This window comes from Tinamus guttatus, unplaced genomic scaffold (genome assembly GCF_059628265.1).
Source record: "Tinamus guttatus ecotype Peru unplaced genomic scaffold, ASM5962826v1 Tinamus_guttatus_pri_ptg000317l, whole genome shotgun sequence".
Lineage (NCBI taxonomy): Eukaryota > Metazoa > Chordata > Aves > Tinamiformes > Tinamidae > Tinamus > Tinamus guttatus.
Genome location: NW_028288851.1, coordinates 136,322 through 151,040, shown reverse-complemented (window position 1 = coordinate 151,040; position 14,719 = coordinate 136,322). Strand labels below are relative to the sequence as shown.

At 60.0% G+C, this 14,719-nt stretch overlaps 1 protein-coding gene across 1 annotated transcript in view; it reads right to left on the bottom strand.

Annotated features, from left to right (window-relative positions):
• Nucleotides 1–14,719, bottom strand: part of MAP4 (microtubule associated protein 4) — a 57,931-nt gene that overhangs the window by 22,874 nt on the left and 20,338 nt on the right. Inside the window, exons 4-11 of the mRNA XM_088528938.1 lie at nt 12,662–12,772; nt 12,012–12,137; nt 11,346–11,420; nt 9,167–9,690; nt 8,677–8,959; nt 7,698–7,844; nt 7,328–7,498; nt 2,595–6,206 (exon numbers count right to left, since the gene is read on the bottom strand). Coding sequence (XP_088385064.1) covers nt 2,595–6,206; nt 7,328–7,498; nt 7,698–7,844; nt 8,677–8,959; nt 9,167–9,690; nt 11,346–11,420; nt 12,012–12,137; nt 12,662–12,772 — 5,049 coding nt within the window. The remainder of the gene's footprint in view (nt 1–2,594; nt 6,207–7,327; nt 7,499–7,697; nt 7,845–8,676; nt 8,960–9,166; nt 9,691–11,345; nt 11,421–12,011; nt 12,138–12,661; nt 12,773–14,719) is intronic.

Here is a 14,719-nt window from a genome sequence, read left to right as displayed (position 1 = left end):
GGCGCGCAGCCTCGGCGCGCGGATCAGCCCAGCGCTGCTATTTTTTGCTCCGCTCCCTAAGCTCTTGCTTCTCTCCTCTCTCAGCCCCTGGCGTTTTCCCCCTTCCTTCCTTTCTTTTCCCTAAGCCAGCAGCATTGTTTCGGCAGCCCTTTGTGCCAGTTCCTAAGGCAACGTCGCTTCCCGGGATGAGGGGCAGCTCGGACGTGCCACGGGGCCGGGATAACGCGGCGACGCCGGGCGGCTCCGGGATCCACACCGGGCGGCTCTGGGATCCACACCGGACAGCTCCGGGATCCCCCCCGCGCGACGTGGAGCTGCAATATTGACGCTCCCAGGGCGCCGGTTCCGGCTGCTCCGAGCGGTGCTCCAAGGACGCGCGGCGCCGGGAGATGCCCCTGCGCTCCGCAGCGCGACCCGCGCACGTCGCGGCGGTGCAAACCCGGCTGCTGCTTCAGCAAAACGTCCCGCTAAAACGGCAAAACGACCCAAAGGAATAAAAAGGAAAGAAGGGCAGAAACGGAGGGGACAGCGGCGCGGTTCTGCTGCGGCTTCACAAATCTGCCCTTCGCACAGCCCTGGGAGCGTGTGCTTCACCAACGGCACTGCCGGAGACGGGGCAGGAGCCCTGCTCAGCCCCCCTCTCCCCCACAGCTCCCTGGGTTCATTAACAAGCCTTAATTAACGTGCACGCCACATTATAACTCTATGCTGAGCACTAAAACCCGCAGCAGGACCGCCCGGCCCGTGCCCGCGAAGCGCGTGGCCGCCGCGGTGCCTGCGCCCGCGCCGCGGCCTGCCGGGGCAGCAGCAAATCCAGCAGGCTGCAATAAACCACAGCGAGCCAGGAGGGGGTTCCCTTCCAAATCACAGCTTAAAAACACACAGAAAAGCGACGGAAGGGGCTTTTCCAGGCACGAGCTGCCGGGGATCTCGCAGCTCCCAGCAGCGGCCGCGGCACCGCAGCTGCCACGGCTCCCGGCACGCCGCTGCAGCAGGGTTATTCAGCTCTATAAATACAGCATGATTATTAATATACCATAAAGATATTTCCGTCCATATCTTTATTGTATAGATAAACCTGCTGCTGCTGAGCTGGTCCCGCCGCTCCCCCGGCCGCGGTGCTGCAGGGATAAGAGCAAATGAGCAGGACCCGGTGCTGCACACACCTGGGTGAGGGCCAGGTACCAAGGCAGGGGATATGGGCACGCAGGGGATATGGGCACGCATGGGGTACGGGCACGCACGGGGTACGGGCACGCACGGGGTACGGGCACGCACGGGGTACGGGCACATGCCCGCGCGCCGCGAGCCGCTCCGAGCCGGAGCCCTTCGGCAGAGCGCGCGGAAGAGTTGGGCTCTTCTGCACGGGTCTCCTGCAGAGCATCGCCCCTTAAACACAACCGTCAGCGGGGGAAGAGAGAGACTTGTAGCAGGTAATGGAAAAGTTTTAGAAGAAAAAAAAAGGGGGGGGGAAGATAGGGAAAAAGAAAAGGAAAAAAAAAAGGTCGGCCTTTAGCTTGCTGTGTTTTGCAGCATCATGCACTAGGGACGTTATTTCTGCAGGCACAGGTTCATGCAGAGTGCAGCGCTTCCACCAGAATAGCAGCACTCGGGGTTATGCAAGACGCGTTAGGAGCAGCAGCGCTGCGCAGAGCCCGGGCGCGCAGAGCGCCCGCCCGCGGGTTAGCGGCACGCGGGGACGAGGGAGGACAAGGGCACCTCGAGCAGGGACAGCCCGCGGCAGCAGCCCCCATTTCGGAGAGGAGAGACTCCCTGGCTCTGAGGAAAGCTCAGAATGAGCAGAAACCCACGGGTGTTTGTCTTTTTAGTTCACCTGTGTCCATACTGCATTCTCTGTTTCAAAATCCCTGTCAATTTCCATCTCATTTCCTACAGGAAAGGGGGCTCATTCCATGGACACAGCCAGAGGAACCTCCCCCAGAGGTGACCGGTCCATCCGCGGTGTCGGTGGAGGGATAAAGTCTTAAGATTATCGCTCCAATTAGGATGTCGTTACGGCTCTGCTCTGGTGAAGATTACTTCTCTGCAAGCCCAGGGCAGGAAACGTGTTTTATAGACAGAGCAGCTCAATGTAGCTTAGGATGAGAGTCAGAGCCCAACCGCAGGAGGAAAAGGAGCTGGTTGCAATTAGCCTGGTGCAGTTTGAGCCCCAGCCCCGCGGGCCAGCACGTTTCCTGCGCGCCGGGGCGTGCGGGGCTGTGCAGGGACCAAGAGGACTCACCGTTGCATTGAGAACGGGTCTCGTTTTCGGTCTCTGACGGCAAGAAGCTAAGGCAACTCAACCCCAGAGGTGCAAGTTTGCTTAGCAATTAGGTGGCACAATGAGTATGTCACATGAACTCCGAATGAGCAAAACAGATCAGTTCTGGAACTCACACCAAGCTGTCAGTTGGTCCGGGTTGGGGAATTAGCACTGTGAGACAGGCAAGCAGAACCAAGAGCCTTTGGAGATGAGCCCCAAACCCGTCATGCCACACTCGGTGGTGCCGCAGAGGATTAGGAGTCCCGGCTTCATGCGAGCGCACGACAAGCAGCGCGGCTGGCGCGCGGCCGGCCCGAACGCGAGCACACACCTGTGTGGGGCCGGGGCCGGGCCGCGGCGCCCGCCGGCTTCGCCTTGTCCCTGCCCGCGGCGGCGGGGGCACCTCGCGCCTTCGTGGGTCTCATGTAGCCTCTGAGCTGCTCCTTGCCTTTCGCGCCTTCTTCTGGCTTCGGCGCCTTCGCCGTTTGCTGGGCCGGCTCCTCCTCCTTCACCGCGTCCTTGGGTTTCTCCGCTGCGGAGCCGGGCGCCGGGACACCCTCCGGGGGAGCTTCCCCGTGGCTCTCGCCCCGCTCTTCAGGGCTTACTGGGGCCGGCTGGGCAGCGAGCGGGTCCAAAGCAGCAGCCTCCGCGTCACCCACTTTGTCACCCAACCCGTCGGCGTCCCTGGGCAAGCCTTGGTGGCCCTTCCCGACCGCGGGGGGCTCCGTCTCTCCCGCTCCGCTCCCTGCGGACACCTGGGTGCCAGGGGACCCGCGGGCCGCGTCCCCCTGGGCAGCGGGGCCCGTTGCTTCTGTCGCCGCCGCCACGCCGGCGCCTCCGGGCGCTGTCCCGCTCGCCGTGCCCGTCGCCTCCTGCGGCGGCACCGCGGAGGAGCGGCCGGGGTCCTGCCTCGTCTCCGTGCCCCTCGCGTCCTCAGCCACGGCAGGAAGGGGAGCTTCGTCCTGGCTGGATCGGGCGGCCTCCTCCAGCGGCGGATCCGCGGAAGGCTGCGTGTCCGCGGCCCTCTCATCCCGGGCAGGCCCTTCCCGGCGCGGGCTGCTCGGGCGCTCCTCGCTCGTCCCCGCAGGCCTCTCCGCAGCGCCGGCTCCCGCGGCCTCTCCCGGGAAGCCGGGAGGAGCCGGGCCGGGCGTTCCGGCGAGGGGCCGGGAGCAGCTCCCGGCGGCGCCCAGGCCGCGCACGTCGCTGTTCCCGTCCACGACGGCCGCGTCCGCCGCCGCGCGGAGCGGCGCCGCCGGCTCCTCCGCCCCTGCCTCCGCCGCAACGCGCTGCCCAGAGGCGCCTCTGGCTCCTTCACTTCTCCCATCGCTCCCGCTCTCTCTGGATCTATCCCGTTCCGCGGACTCGGAGCCGGCCGCTCCGGCCGCACCGGGCTCCGAGGGCAGCGCCTGCTCCGCGCCAGCCTCCGGCTTCCCGCCTCTCTCCTCGTTCCCTGCGCCCGCTTTCCCTGGCTCCAGCGGCGCAGGAGGAGCCTGCCCGCTCCCTGCCACCGGGAATTCGCTCTCCTGGCCGCTCCCAGGAGCCTGAGCGCCCGCAAGGGCTCCCAGCTCTGCGGCTCCGGCAGGGATTTTGGCCGGAGCCGGTGCAGCAGGGTGCTCTTTTTCAGCCTTTCTGCCTTTCACATCTCTGCCCTTTTTCTTAGGCCTGCTCTCCGGGCCTGGCTCTGACGGACTAACCACCACCTCCTTTCCCTCATTCGTGGGCCAAGTTTCTCCAGTTTGGACCGTTTCGGCCTTTGCTGTCTCTGTTTCCCGACCCGAGCGGCCCAGCTCCTCAGAGCAGCTTCCTCTCTCGCCCCCCTGAACTCCAGCCTTTCCCACCAGCTCCGTGGTTGCGCCTGCCCGGCGCTCCGGCGCGGGCTCTCCTTCACCCTCAGCCCTTTTCCCGCCGGCAAAGCTCCCTTCCTTTGCCTTTCCATCCAGCTCCTCCTTGCTCCCAAGAGGACTCTCCTCCGCCCGACTCTCCGGCACAGCTGCAGGAGCCTTCTCGCTCTTTCTCTTCCCATCGCTACTCCTCTTCCTAGGCTTGTCTGCCAACGAGGCGCCCAAATCCACCACAGCCGGTTCCCCCAGGGGGGTGAATCCAGCCTCCCTGCCTCTATCCGCGGCATCTGCCTCCTTTCGAGGCGCCGGAGCCGCCTCCGAAACGCTCTCCGGAAGATGCCCGGCGGGAGGACAGCCCCGCTCGCCGCCTCCGGTGCCAGCACTCGCTTCTTTGGGCCTGTCCGCTGTGTCGGGAGCGCTACCTACGTCCCTCTTGCCCTCCAAAAGGAAAGGCTGCTGGAAAAAGCTTTTTTCGCCCTTTTTGCTTCTTCCATCACTGCCTCTCTTCTTCGCCTTATCCGCTTTCGCGGTGTAACCGTGTGCGAAGGCTGCGGACGGATGCCCTCGCGCAGCAAAGCCGTTCTCCTTGCCTTTGTCAGGAAAAGTCATTTCTGCTATCGGCTCGTCCATCTTCCATTCACCATTGCTCACGTCCTCCGGGAAGGGAACCTGCTCCGGGAAATTCCTCGTTTTTCTGCCTTTCCCCTCACCGCGCCTCTTCTTGGGTTTGTCCGTCCTCTGCGCAAAGCCGGGCTCTTTTGGGGCCTGATGCTCCGGTGCAATAAGCCCAGGCTCGTTGCTCCGGCCGGGGGAACATCCCGGCGCGGCGCACGGAGCTGCCGGGAGCTGCTCCGAGGAACCGCCCGCCTTCCTGCTTCCCGAGGGAACGGAATCCTCGGGCGGTGATGCCACCAACGGGGCAGGAGCGAGGGCGCCCGGGGCGCTGACGTTGACCTCGGGGCGCTTCTCGGGGGACCCCGTTTTAGGCTTTTCAGCTGCTTTGGCCTCGGGGGGAAACCAGGCCCCCGGCTCTAGAGGACGGGGCTGTTTGAAGGACTCATGTGCAGCCTCTTTGCTCTTCTCACTACCCCTTTTCTTTGCTTCTTTCTCCAGTGACGCGCTGGAAGTCGGAAGCTCCGCGGGGACAGTCTCACTGCCCCGTTCGTGCTTGGAAGCAGGGCTCTTGGCCTCCTTTCCTTTACCAGAAAGGGCAGTTTCGGGAGGTTGGGTCGTTAGAGGGGTTTCTACCTTGCTCAGACTGTTCTCTGCCGAAGGAGCCGCCGTTGGGACGGAGCAGCCTGTCCCCTCGTCCGCCCTCTTCCCGTTTGTGGCAGGAGGGCTGATTTCAGCAGGCAGGGTGGGCACCTTTGCAGTAACAGGATCCCCCACCCTCGTCTTCTCTGCCTTGTCCATCGGCTCCAAGGGAACCTGCTTTATTTTGCCATTGGATTGTGACATCCAACTGTCACCTCTCGTCTCTGCTTTTCCAAAGCCTCCACTTTTTGCATCCAGCAGGTCGGGCTTTGGGGCCTGCTCCCTGGGCGCTGGGAAGGCATTTTCATCACCCAAGATCAGACTTCCAGCTGTTATTTTGGCACCCTTTGCCGTATCCAAAGCTCCATTTCCTGGGGCAATCAAGTGCTCTTTGCGAGCTTCAGCAGGCAGGATGGGAGCGATATCTGTCTTCCGCAGTCCAAAAGCAAATGGACAAGTTTTAGGAGCCTGGGAGATATTCTCCTCCCAGAACTCTGCGGTTCTCGGCTGCTGATTCCTCTTTTGTTTGGGCTTCTTCTTCTTCTTCTTCACCACGACCGAAGAACCTTCCACATCCCAGCTCTCCCTCGGCACATCTCCGTGGCTCTCGGCACACTCCGGCAGTGCGCGGGACGGCTGCTCCTTTTTATGGGAAACCCTAGGGGCTGCTCCAGCAACGCCGCCGAGCGCCGCCGCGGCCGCGGGGTCTAGCGCGGGGCCGGGACTCTTCGGCCGAGGGGAGCCCACGCGCCGCTCCGCGGGCACGGCCGGCCCCGCCGCGGGTTTCGCGCTGCCGAACCGGCGCTCGCCCGCTTTGGGAGCGTGCCCGAGCGGCGCGGGACGTGCACCTGGAACACAGGAAGCCTGCTCAAACATCAGCGCAACCACCCGCCTCGCAGCAAAAAAACACTGAAAGAGAAACAGGTGAGTTTAGCTACATCAGGCCGTAACATCGTAAGTAAATCGGAATTGTCAGCGCTGATGCTACCCTAGCTCTAAATCCTCCTCAGCGGTGCTGGGATGGGAAATTACACACAGGAACCTATTTAAATACTGCCGATAAATAAGTCAGCATTATTAAAGCTCATTTCTGATACATGCTCTAACCCTACCAGAAAGCAACTGTTCTTGTAAGGACACATTATCTGTTTTTATAAAGCATTAAGGATCCATTTTGCCTTAGCAAGACAGGATAACAGATGCACTTTTTTTTTTTTTAATAATCCCTTTTCTTTGGCTGCTTTCCAAACTGAGAAAACAGAAGTTTAGTGAAAAGATGAGACTAGGGTAGAGAGGATGGATGTAACGGGGCCGAGGGGCGACAGCAAAGTGTCCCTCAGCACCCCCAAAGCAGAACCCCCCGAGCTGAAGGCATCTGCTGCGCTCGGTTATGGGCAGTAGCTGCAGGCCACTGGTTTTAATGAGAGCATCAGTCATTTGTGGCCCACAAATCAGCCTCCCGCCGGACACCTGAGCAATAAGAGCTCGTCGGAGAGGCTGGGGTAGTGGAGCAGGAAGCAAATTACGTTTTCCTTTGGTAATTAAGGGGCTTGCTTTGGAAGGAGGGCTTCGCTGGGAATATTTTAAACAGAACTGATGGTCCTTTTTAATACCCAAAAAAAAAAAAAAACCTATACAGTAAATGTCAAAAAAAAAGATGTTGAGGTTTTAAGCTCTTCAGTGGAAAGATATTGAGGTTGTAAATGTTACAGCCGAAAAGATAAGCCCATAGTAGTGCCTATATTTGGACTTTTAGTCCTGTGAAAGGGGGGAGGGAAGCACGTTTAAAAGGGCAGGAATCAGAGGCAAAGTGCAAGCAGAATCACTGTGATGGATGCAAAGTACAGCACAGCGACTTGGTGCAAAAGAGATTTTTGCTTGCTCAGGAGGCAACGCAGTCAGGAGGACAAGGTGAACTGTTCCCGGGGGCTATTTCCATTCTACAGCTCCATTATTATCTACATTCTACCTGTGCTCTCCTGCAGGGGCTCTTCTTGCTGGGGTTCTGCGTGTTGGATGTGGTTGTGCTCAGCCTCCTCCGCCGGTTTCTCTGGAACAGGAAGATCCGCAGCAGTAACAGGTTTTTCGGGAAGGAGCTCTTTATTTTCTAGTGCTGTGGCTTCTTTCGCTTCTACTGGAGCTGAGCAGAAATATGGAAAAGAATAAATAGAAGAAAGAATAAATAAATAAACAGCAGAGTAAAGGATAAATAGAGTATTTTGGGTCTCATAAACACAGGAAAGCAGCGCTTTGGGAGCAAGCCTGCAGCAAGCACAGACTGCTTTGGGCTTGTTCCTAACGAAGCGCTGCCGAAGCGCCGGTCCCAGCGGGCTCCTCACCTGCTGCTTCCCGGAGATGGTCCGAGTTTTCCGGGAGATGCTCTGCCCGGCGGCGGGGAGACGACCCGGCGTCTCTGCCATTCTCTGAGGGAAGCTCAGCACAAGCTTCTGGCACCTCCAGCTCTTGCTCCGCGCTTGCGGGTGCTTCTGAAGCCAAAGAGAAAAGATGTTCACGTAACTTTTAATTTAGATCAGATTAAGGCAGATAAAACCCCTTCTTTACCTAGCCCACCTCTCCCACAACAAATTAAAGGTGTCTCACTTTCCTAGGCGGGATAAGCTGCTGTTGAGCCTCGCTTTGTGCCAGCCCTCCCCTCCTGCAGGCCTTGCTGCTCTGCTCCACACAGCCCCGCTCTGCCCGGTATTGACTCTCCTTCTCCACCTGTGTCTTTGAGCTACTACGTCCTGGTAGCAATTTCTTTTTTTTTCATTAAAGCTCCTCTCCTTTGAAGTTTATTCCCACCATAAAAAGAAACAGTTTTAGAAGGTAATATAGAAAAAAAAAATCTTACTACTCATCTTTCTGCAACGTTCTGGGTCTTCCCAGGACTAGCTGTTCTATTTTGACCGTCCCTCTCAAGTAGGAGAGTCCCTCTCGAGACATCTATGCAGGGCAAAAGTCCCTTGTCCACCACAAGGGAGAACCAAGCCTCCCCCATGGGCTCTCACAGTCATTCTGAGATGCCACATGGTGACCCAAGCCTCTCAGGCTGCTCAGAGACTGTTCTCAGATCAGAATATTGTGTATATTGCAGAAATATATTGTGTATATTTGGTATATTGGGGGAAAATAATGATACAAGAAGAAACGCTACCAGGGATGGACTAAAACGTCCTTAAAGCACTCGAGAAGGTTAGTGCAGGGCAGGTCCCCACTGCTGCCTTGCAAAGAGCCCTGCAGCGAGGGGCTGCGCGCGCAGCGCGGGCTGCGGCGCCCCGAGCGCGAGCGGCGCTGCCGGCACCACCAAACCGCGGTCACCTGCTGGGGCCCTCTCCACGGGCGCCTCGTGTCGCTCCACGGCGCGCTCCGCTGCCACCGGCTCGTCACACGCAGCGGCCTCGACGCCAGCGGCGGGGACAGGGGCAGGAGGAGTCTTGGTTTGTGCTGCAGGGCCGAGCCCGGGCTCCACGGCGTGGAAATGGTTGGCTTCCGCGGCGGGGGCAAACTCCAAATCCACGGCGTGGTGAGCTGCAGGATCCGCTGTGGGGGAAAACTCCAAATCCACGGCGTGGTGACCTGCAGGATCCGCTGTGGGGGCAAACTCCAAATCCACGGCGTGGTGACCTGCAGGATCCGCTGTGGGGGAAAATTCCAAATCCACGGCGTAGTGACCTGCAGGATCCGCTGTGGCCAAACCCAGAGCGTGGTGAGCTGCAGTATCTGCTGCTGGGGCAAATTCCAGATCTACAGCGTGGTGACCTGCAGGATCCGCTGTGGGGACAAAGTCCAAATCCACGGCGTGGTGAGCTGCAGTATCTGCTCCCGGGGCAAATTCCAAATCCATGGCGTGGTGAGCTGCAGGATCCGCTGCGGGGGCAAATTCCAAATCTGGAGTGTGGTGAGCTGCAGGATCCGCTGCGGGGACAAACTCCAAATCCACGGCGTGCTGAGCTGCAGGATCCGCTGTGGGAGCAAACGCCAGATCCACGGCGTGAGGGGACGCAGCATGTGCTGCCGGGGCAAAGCCGGCACCTTCTGCTGGGGCAAACTGCAAAGCCGCCGTGTGCTGGGCCTGGGGATCTGCTGGTGCTGCCGCGGGGACAAACTCCAGCCCCACGGCGCCAGGAGAGCCGGGATCTGCTGCTGGGACCAGGGCAGCCCCTGCGCCCGGGGCAAAGGCGCCCGGAGCCGCAGGAGCGAAGGCGCCGTCCGCGGCGGCGCCGGGAAGGGCTTGTGCCGCCGGGGCCGAGGCAGCGGGAGGCTCCGCGGGAAGGGAGCCGGCTGCTCCCGCGGGCACGGACACGACGTCGGCGGCGGGAACGCACGCGGCATCTGCGACAGAAACACACAGGAACGAAGGAGAGCTCAGATACGTGACACTGCGGTGCCATGGACAGGGGACACGGGGCCTTCCTGGCCTCAGCGCGTCGTGCCTGATGCCAGCGAGGTCTGCGGTGGCGACACGTCTGCCTCGGCGCTGACTTTGCAAGAGCTGAAGCCCTCAGAGGAGTCGTTTCGGGAGCTCCAGGCCCGGGCTTCAGCTGTGCAAAGGGTTTTGTGAACGATCGGAACTCAGCGCGCTGGTGACCCCGCGGCTCCCGCGTTGCGCTGGGCAGACACCAGCACCAGGGCGGCCCCACACCACGAGCCGCACCGAAAAACGCGGCCCCGGCTCCAGCAACGCTGCAAAGTCGGATATTAAACGAACCCAGAAAGAAAAGAAAGGAAAAAAAAGAAAAAGTGCCATCTTAAAATAGCCCTTTGGAATCCGTCTAGACAAAACGCATCTCTGGGGACCACGGCACGGGCCTGGGGAGGAAGCTCCCGCGCATCCGCATCCCGGGGGATGCAGGTCTGCGGGAATTACCAATCCGCAGCAGATTAACTTGTGCAGGACCCAAGGCAACACGTGCGCGGGGCAAAGCAAGCGCCGGAGGAAAGCGGAAAACCATCGAGCAGCGAAGCAGCCCGGCTGCACCTGAGCTCTCCTTAGAGCCCCCAGCCCCGGGGACAAGTTCCTCTCCTCCTGCCTGCTCCACCGGGACCGGCAGCGCTGACACTGCTGCGGATCGGTATCGTGACACGCGCAGCTGCAGCGGCACCACGGCCTTGGTGAGGCTGCAAAAGGTTTAGCTGGAACCCGTGTTTAAAGATAACTGGACAGCGTACACAGCTTTGTAACTGGGATTTAATTTGAAATGCCGTTGATTATGCGTGAGAGCAAATTCTGTTTGTTGTTCCCTCCGCTGCGCTGACCCTTGGAAAGGGCAGGCACGAGGGATGCGGCTTCCCACTGGAATCAGCAGATTTGTCTCTCATCATGCACAAAGGCAGGAGTAAGGACGACAGGAGCAATAAAGCTCTGGTTTTATAGGGCTCCTTTTCAAGAGGAAATCCCATCCGTGTCAATTATTATCTTAGCATCGAGGAACAGCTGAGCACACGTCCTGGGGGAAATCCCCATTCCTGCCCTGGTACCAGGGCCTGCACAGAATGGAAAGGCAACCTGGAGCCCATAGATCTGGTGGTTGAACACGGGCTTTTTGCCCAGCTCGGCACTGGCCACATTCCCTGCACCCAGCCCAGGGAAGGGAGGGTTTTCCAGGGGGCTAAGGCCCTGGTGACGGGATATGTCCCCAGAACAACACACCCTGCTGAGGGCTGGGCTTGGAGCTGCATGGCAAGGACGTGCAGCTACTTTACTTGGGGAAATGTGCTATTTTGGGATAGCCTAGAAGTATTGACAGTGCCATCATTAACTCTGTTATCCTTAACTAGGAGTCAACAGTCTACACAAACTCCTCCCACCTCGTAACACACACTCGATGCTTAATTAGTGCCCCGTGGATCATCTCCCTAAAGCACACGTTTCTCTGGGAAACTCCTCTGAGAAGCACACGGCTCCGCTAGCGTCTTTCGTTTCCTGCAAAGGGGGACAAGGACAGAAGCTGCCCCTGGTGCTCGACGCTCTCCAGAAACACCCTTACCTGGCGGCTGAAGGAAGCAGGCGGCGCCGGGCCCCGCTGCGGCGTGCTGCGCTGCCAGCCAGTGCTCCGCCGGCGCTGGGGGAGAGGCACGCGCTGAGTCCGCGCCGCGGCCGCCGCGCTGCAGCGCTGCATGGCTGCCTCGTGCCCCACGGCTGCATGGCTGCCTCGTGCCCCACGGCTGCACGGCTGCCCCATGGCTGCACGGCTGCCTCCCGCCCCACGGCTGCACGGCTGCCTTGTGCCCCACAGCTGCCCCACGGCTGCACGGCTGCCTCGTGCCCCACAGCTGCCCCACAGCTGCACCGCTGCCTCCCACCCCACGGCTGCCTCCCGCCCCACGGCTGCGCACCCGAGCGGGGCGCGCGGGCCCCACAGCGTGTGCCTGGGGTGACGGCTGGCACCAAAGAGCTGCCACCAGCGCTCAGGCCAGGGCCCAGCACGGCAGGGTCTCTGCTCAAGAGCGCATTCGTTTCCTATTCCTCCTCTCAGGAAACTCGTATGGATTAAAAATACATCATTTCCAATAGGATTCTTCCTAATCTTGACTCGTTTTATGGAATAAGCCCTCCCTGCAATGGTTCTTTAGGACTCACACCCGAGGCTTTTCCACGTGCACACGCTCCGAAGGCAGCTCGTGCCCGGGCCGGGGCGGCCCCGCGCTCTCACCTGCTGTGTCCTGCAGATACTCCGCAGCCGAATCCAGGCCCATAAAGGCTGATGGATCGAGAACTTCTGCAGGAGAATACGGGGGCCCCAGGAAAGCTTGGTCAGGTACCATCATAGACGCGTGTGCTGATAATGAAAGAAGAAGCCATTTGTCAGTCACCTTGCTGGCCTTAAAAGACTCCTCTCCAAACCCGTAACATACCTGGAAAATTAACTGTTCTGCTCCCACACAGGCTACACGAGTTTGCAAGTAAATCTATTAGTTTACCCTCAAAAATTACATACTGTGTGCAGTATAATTAGTAACAAGGTATAAGAGAGTAAACACAGGCAAATGATTTCCCTTTGATACTCCTTCTTCTCCCATGAATTCTTGATTTGTCTTCCCCAGCTGGAACAGTCACGGGTACTTGTTTCTAGCCATAGTTCAGCCTTTCAGTTCAGCTTTTCTGGATGTTCTATCTCCCTGTCTGAACTAAATATACTTCAAAAAAATCTTCCAGGAAGTAGTTATTCAACGTCTTCAGGTGCAAAAATGGCACCTGAAGAGAATCTACAGTCCGCGCTTTGCTCAGCTTTGAGTTTTCAGTGTGTGCCATGAGAGTCAATTGGGAAAATGCTGGGAATGGAGCGCGAGGGCAGGAACTCACCGTGGATGTCCGCGGCGAGGCCGACGTGGCCCGCGAACACCGGCACATGCTGCGCGTCGCCGGGGAAGGCCAGCCCGGGCAGGGCGTCCCCGCGGTGCGCGCCGAACGGGTCTGCGGGGACAAGAAGGGCCCGCGTGAGCAGCGGGAGGGCGCGGAGCCGCGCGCGGCTGTTGGCAGCGGCGGGTGACGATCCGCCTGACGCCAGCGCTGAGGGCCTCTCCGAACAACCCGCCGCGGCCGGTGGAGCCCTGGGAGCGCAGGGACGCTCCATTCCCGCCCGTTCTGCTGCTCTCCTCGGGTCAAGCACAGCTAAAAGGGGTTGGGATCCCATCCAGCACGCTGCCTGCGGGGAAGGCAGCAAAATCTCCAAGGTTTCCCACATCTCGGCACTGGGGGAGCTCCAGGAACTCCTTCCCAGGGTATCTGAAGGGCTAAGACAACGTCCTGCCTTGCTGTGAGCCTCAGAAACGCTTCACTCCATCTTGTCCCACACCATATAACCATGACCAAATAACCAAGTCCGCTTCAACAACAACGCTGGGATGAAGGGGATGGCAAAAGCCGGCAGAGATGCTGCTGGATCCTTCTGCTCTGCCCAGCTCTAGGATGACTTGTGCAAATGGAGGACCCAGACTCAAGCATCTCTGCGACAGGGCGAGAGGAGAAAGGGGGGACGGAGGCAGCTTCAGCTGAACCTTCATCCTTCCCCTCGGAGATGCTCCGGGGGCTACGGCAGGAGCCGCCGAGGCCGACGCTGAGGGCGAAGCGCACGGACGGGTCTGCCCATTCCGTTGGTCACTGGAGCTTGCAGGACCCGAGCCCCAAGAACGTTCACCAAGACCTCCCGGCACGGGTTGGGAAGCGGAGAGTCGCGTTTCCCGGGAGCCGCCCGGCAAAACGCCCCGAGAATCCGTTTCCCTTCAGCTTCCTCCCCGGACGCACCCGTCCAGCCCGGACGCCGCGTTTTCCAGGCACGCGGAGCAGCGCGTCCTGACCAGGAGCGGGAGCTGCGGCAGGGCCGGCTGCGAGACCCTGCCCAGGGACGGGAACGCGCCCCCGGACAGGGAACGTATCCTCCTGTTCCCAAAGAGCGTGAATGAAGGAGAAACCGAGGCCTACGGGAGCCTGCGGAGCCTCCTTCTGCTCCTGCCGGCAGCTCCTAGAGCTCGTGATCCCCTCCGAGCCCTCTGCTCCGGGAACCCACGGATCATAGAATCACGGAATGCTCAAGGTTGGCAGGGACCTCTCGAGGTCACCCAGTCCAACCCCTGCACACGCAGGGTCACCTAGAGCACGTGGCACAGGACTGCGTCCAAGCGGGTTTGAAGATCTCCAGAGAAGGAGACTCCACAACCTCTCTGGGCAGCCTGTTCCAGGGCTCTGGCACCCTCACTGGGAAGAAATTTTTCCTTAAGTTCCTGTGGAACTTTTGGTGTTTCAGTTTGGGGCCGTTTCCTCTAGTTCTGTTGGTGGCCACCAGTGAAAAGAGGCCGCCCCATCCTCCTCACTGCCTCCCTTGAGGTACTTCTAGACACTGCTCAGGTCCCCTCTCAGCCTTCTCTTCTCCAGCTGAACAGGCCCAGCTCCCTCAGCCTCTCCTCATAGGGCAGATGTTCCAGGCCCCTGATCATCCTTGTAGCCCTGCGCTGGACTCTCTCCAGCAGCTCCACATCCCTCTTGTCCTGTGGAGCCCAGAACTGGACACAATACTCCAGAACTGGACACAATACTGCAGAACTGGACACAATACTGCAGAACTGGACTCAATACTCCAGATGTGGCCTCAGCAGGGCTGAGCAGAGCGGATCCCTGCGGAGCAGCCAGCGCTTGTGCCACGGGGCCAAGGGGCCCTTCTACACCGAAGCGCCCATTCCACACGCTGCGTCTCGCACAGCCGCACAGCGACAACCGGGATTCCCCTCCTGCAGGCCAGGAGAACCCCGGGCAGAGCCGCAGTTACACCCTGCTCCTCGCGGGGTGTTTATGGCAGGGCCGCGTTCCCGCTCCGCTCCGCCGGCCTCTGCAGAACCCCCTTGGTAATGGGATGTGGCCAGCACA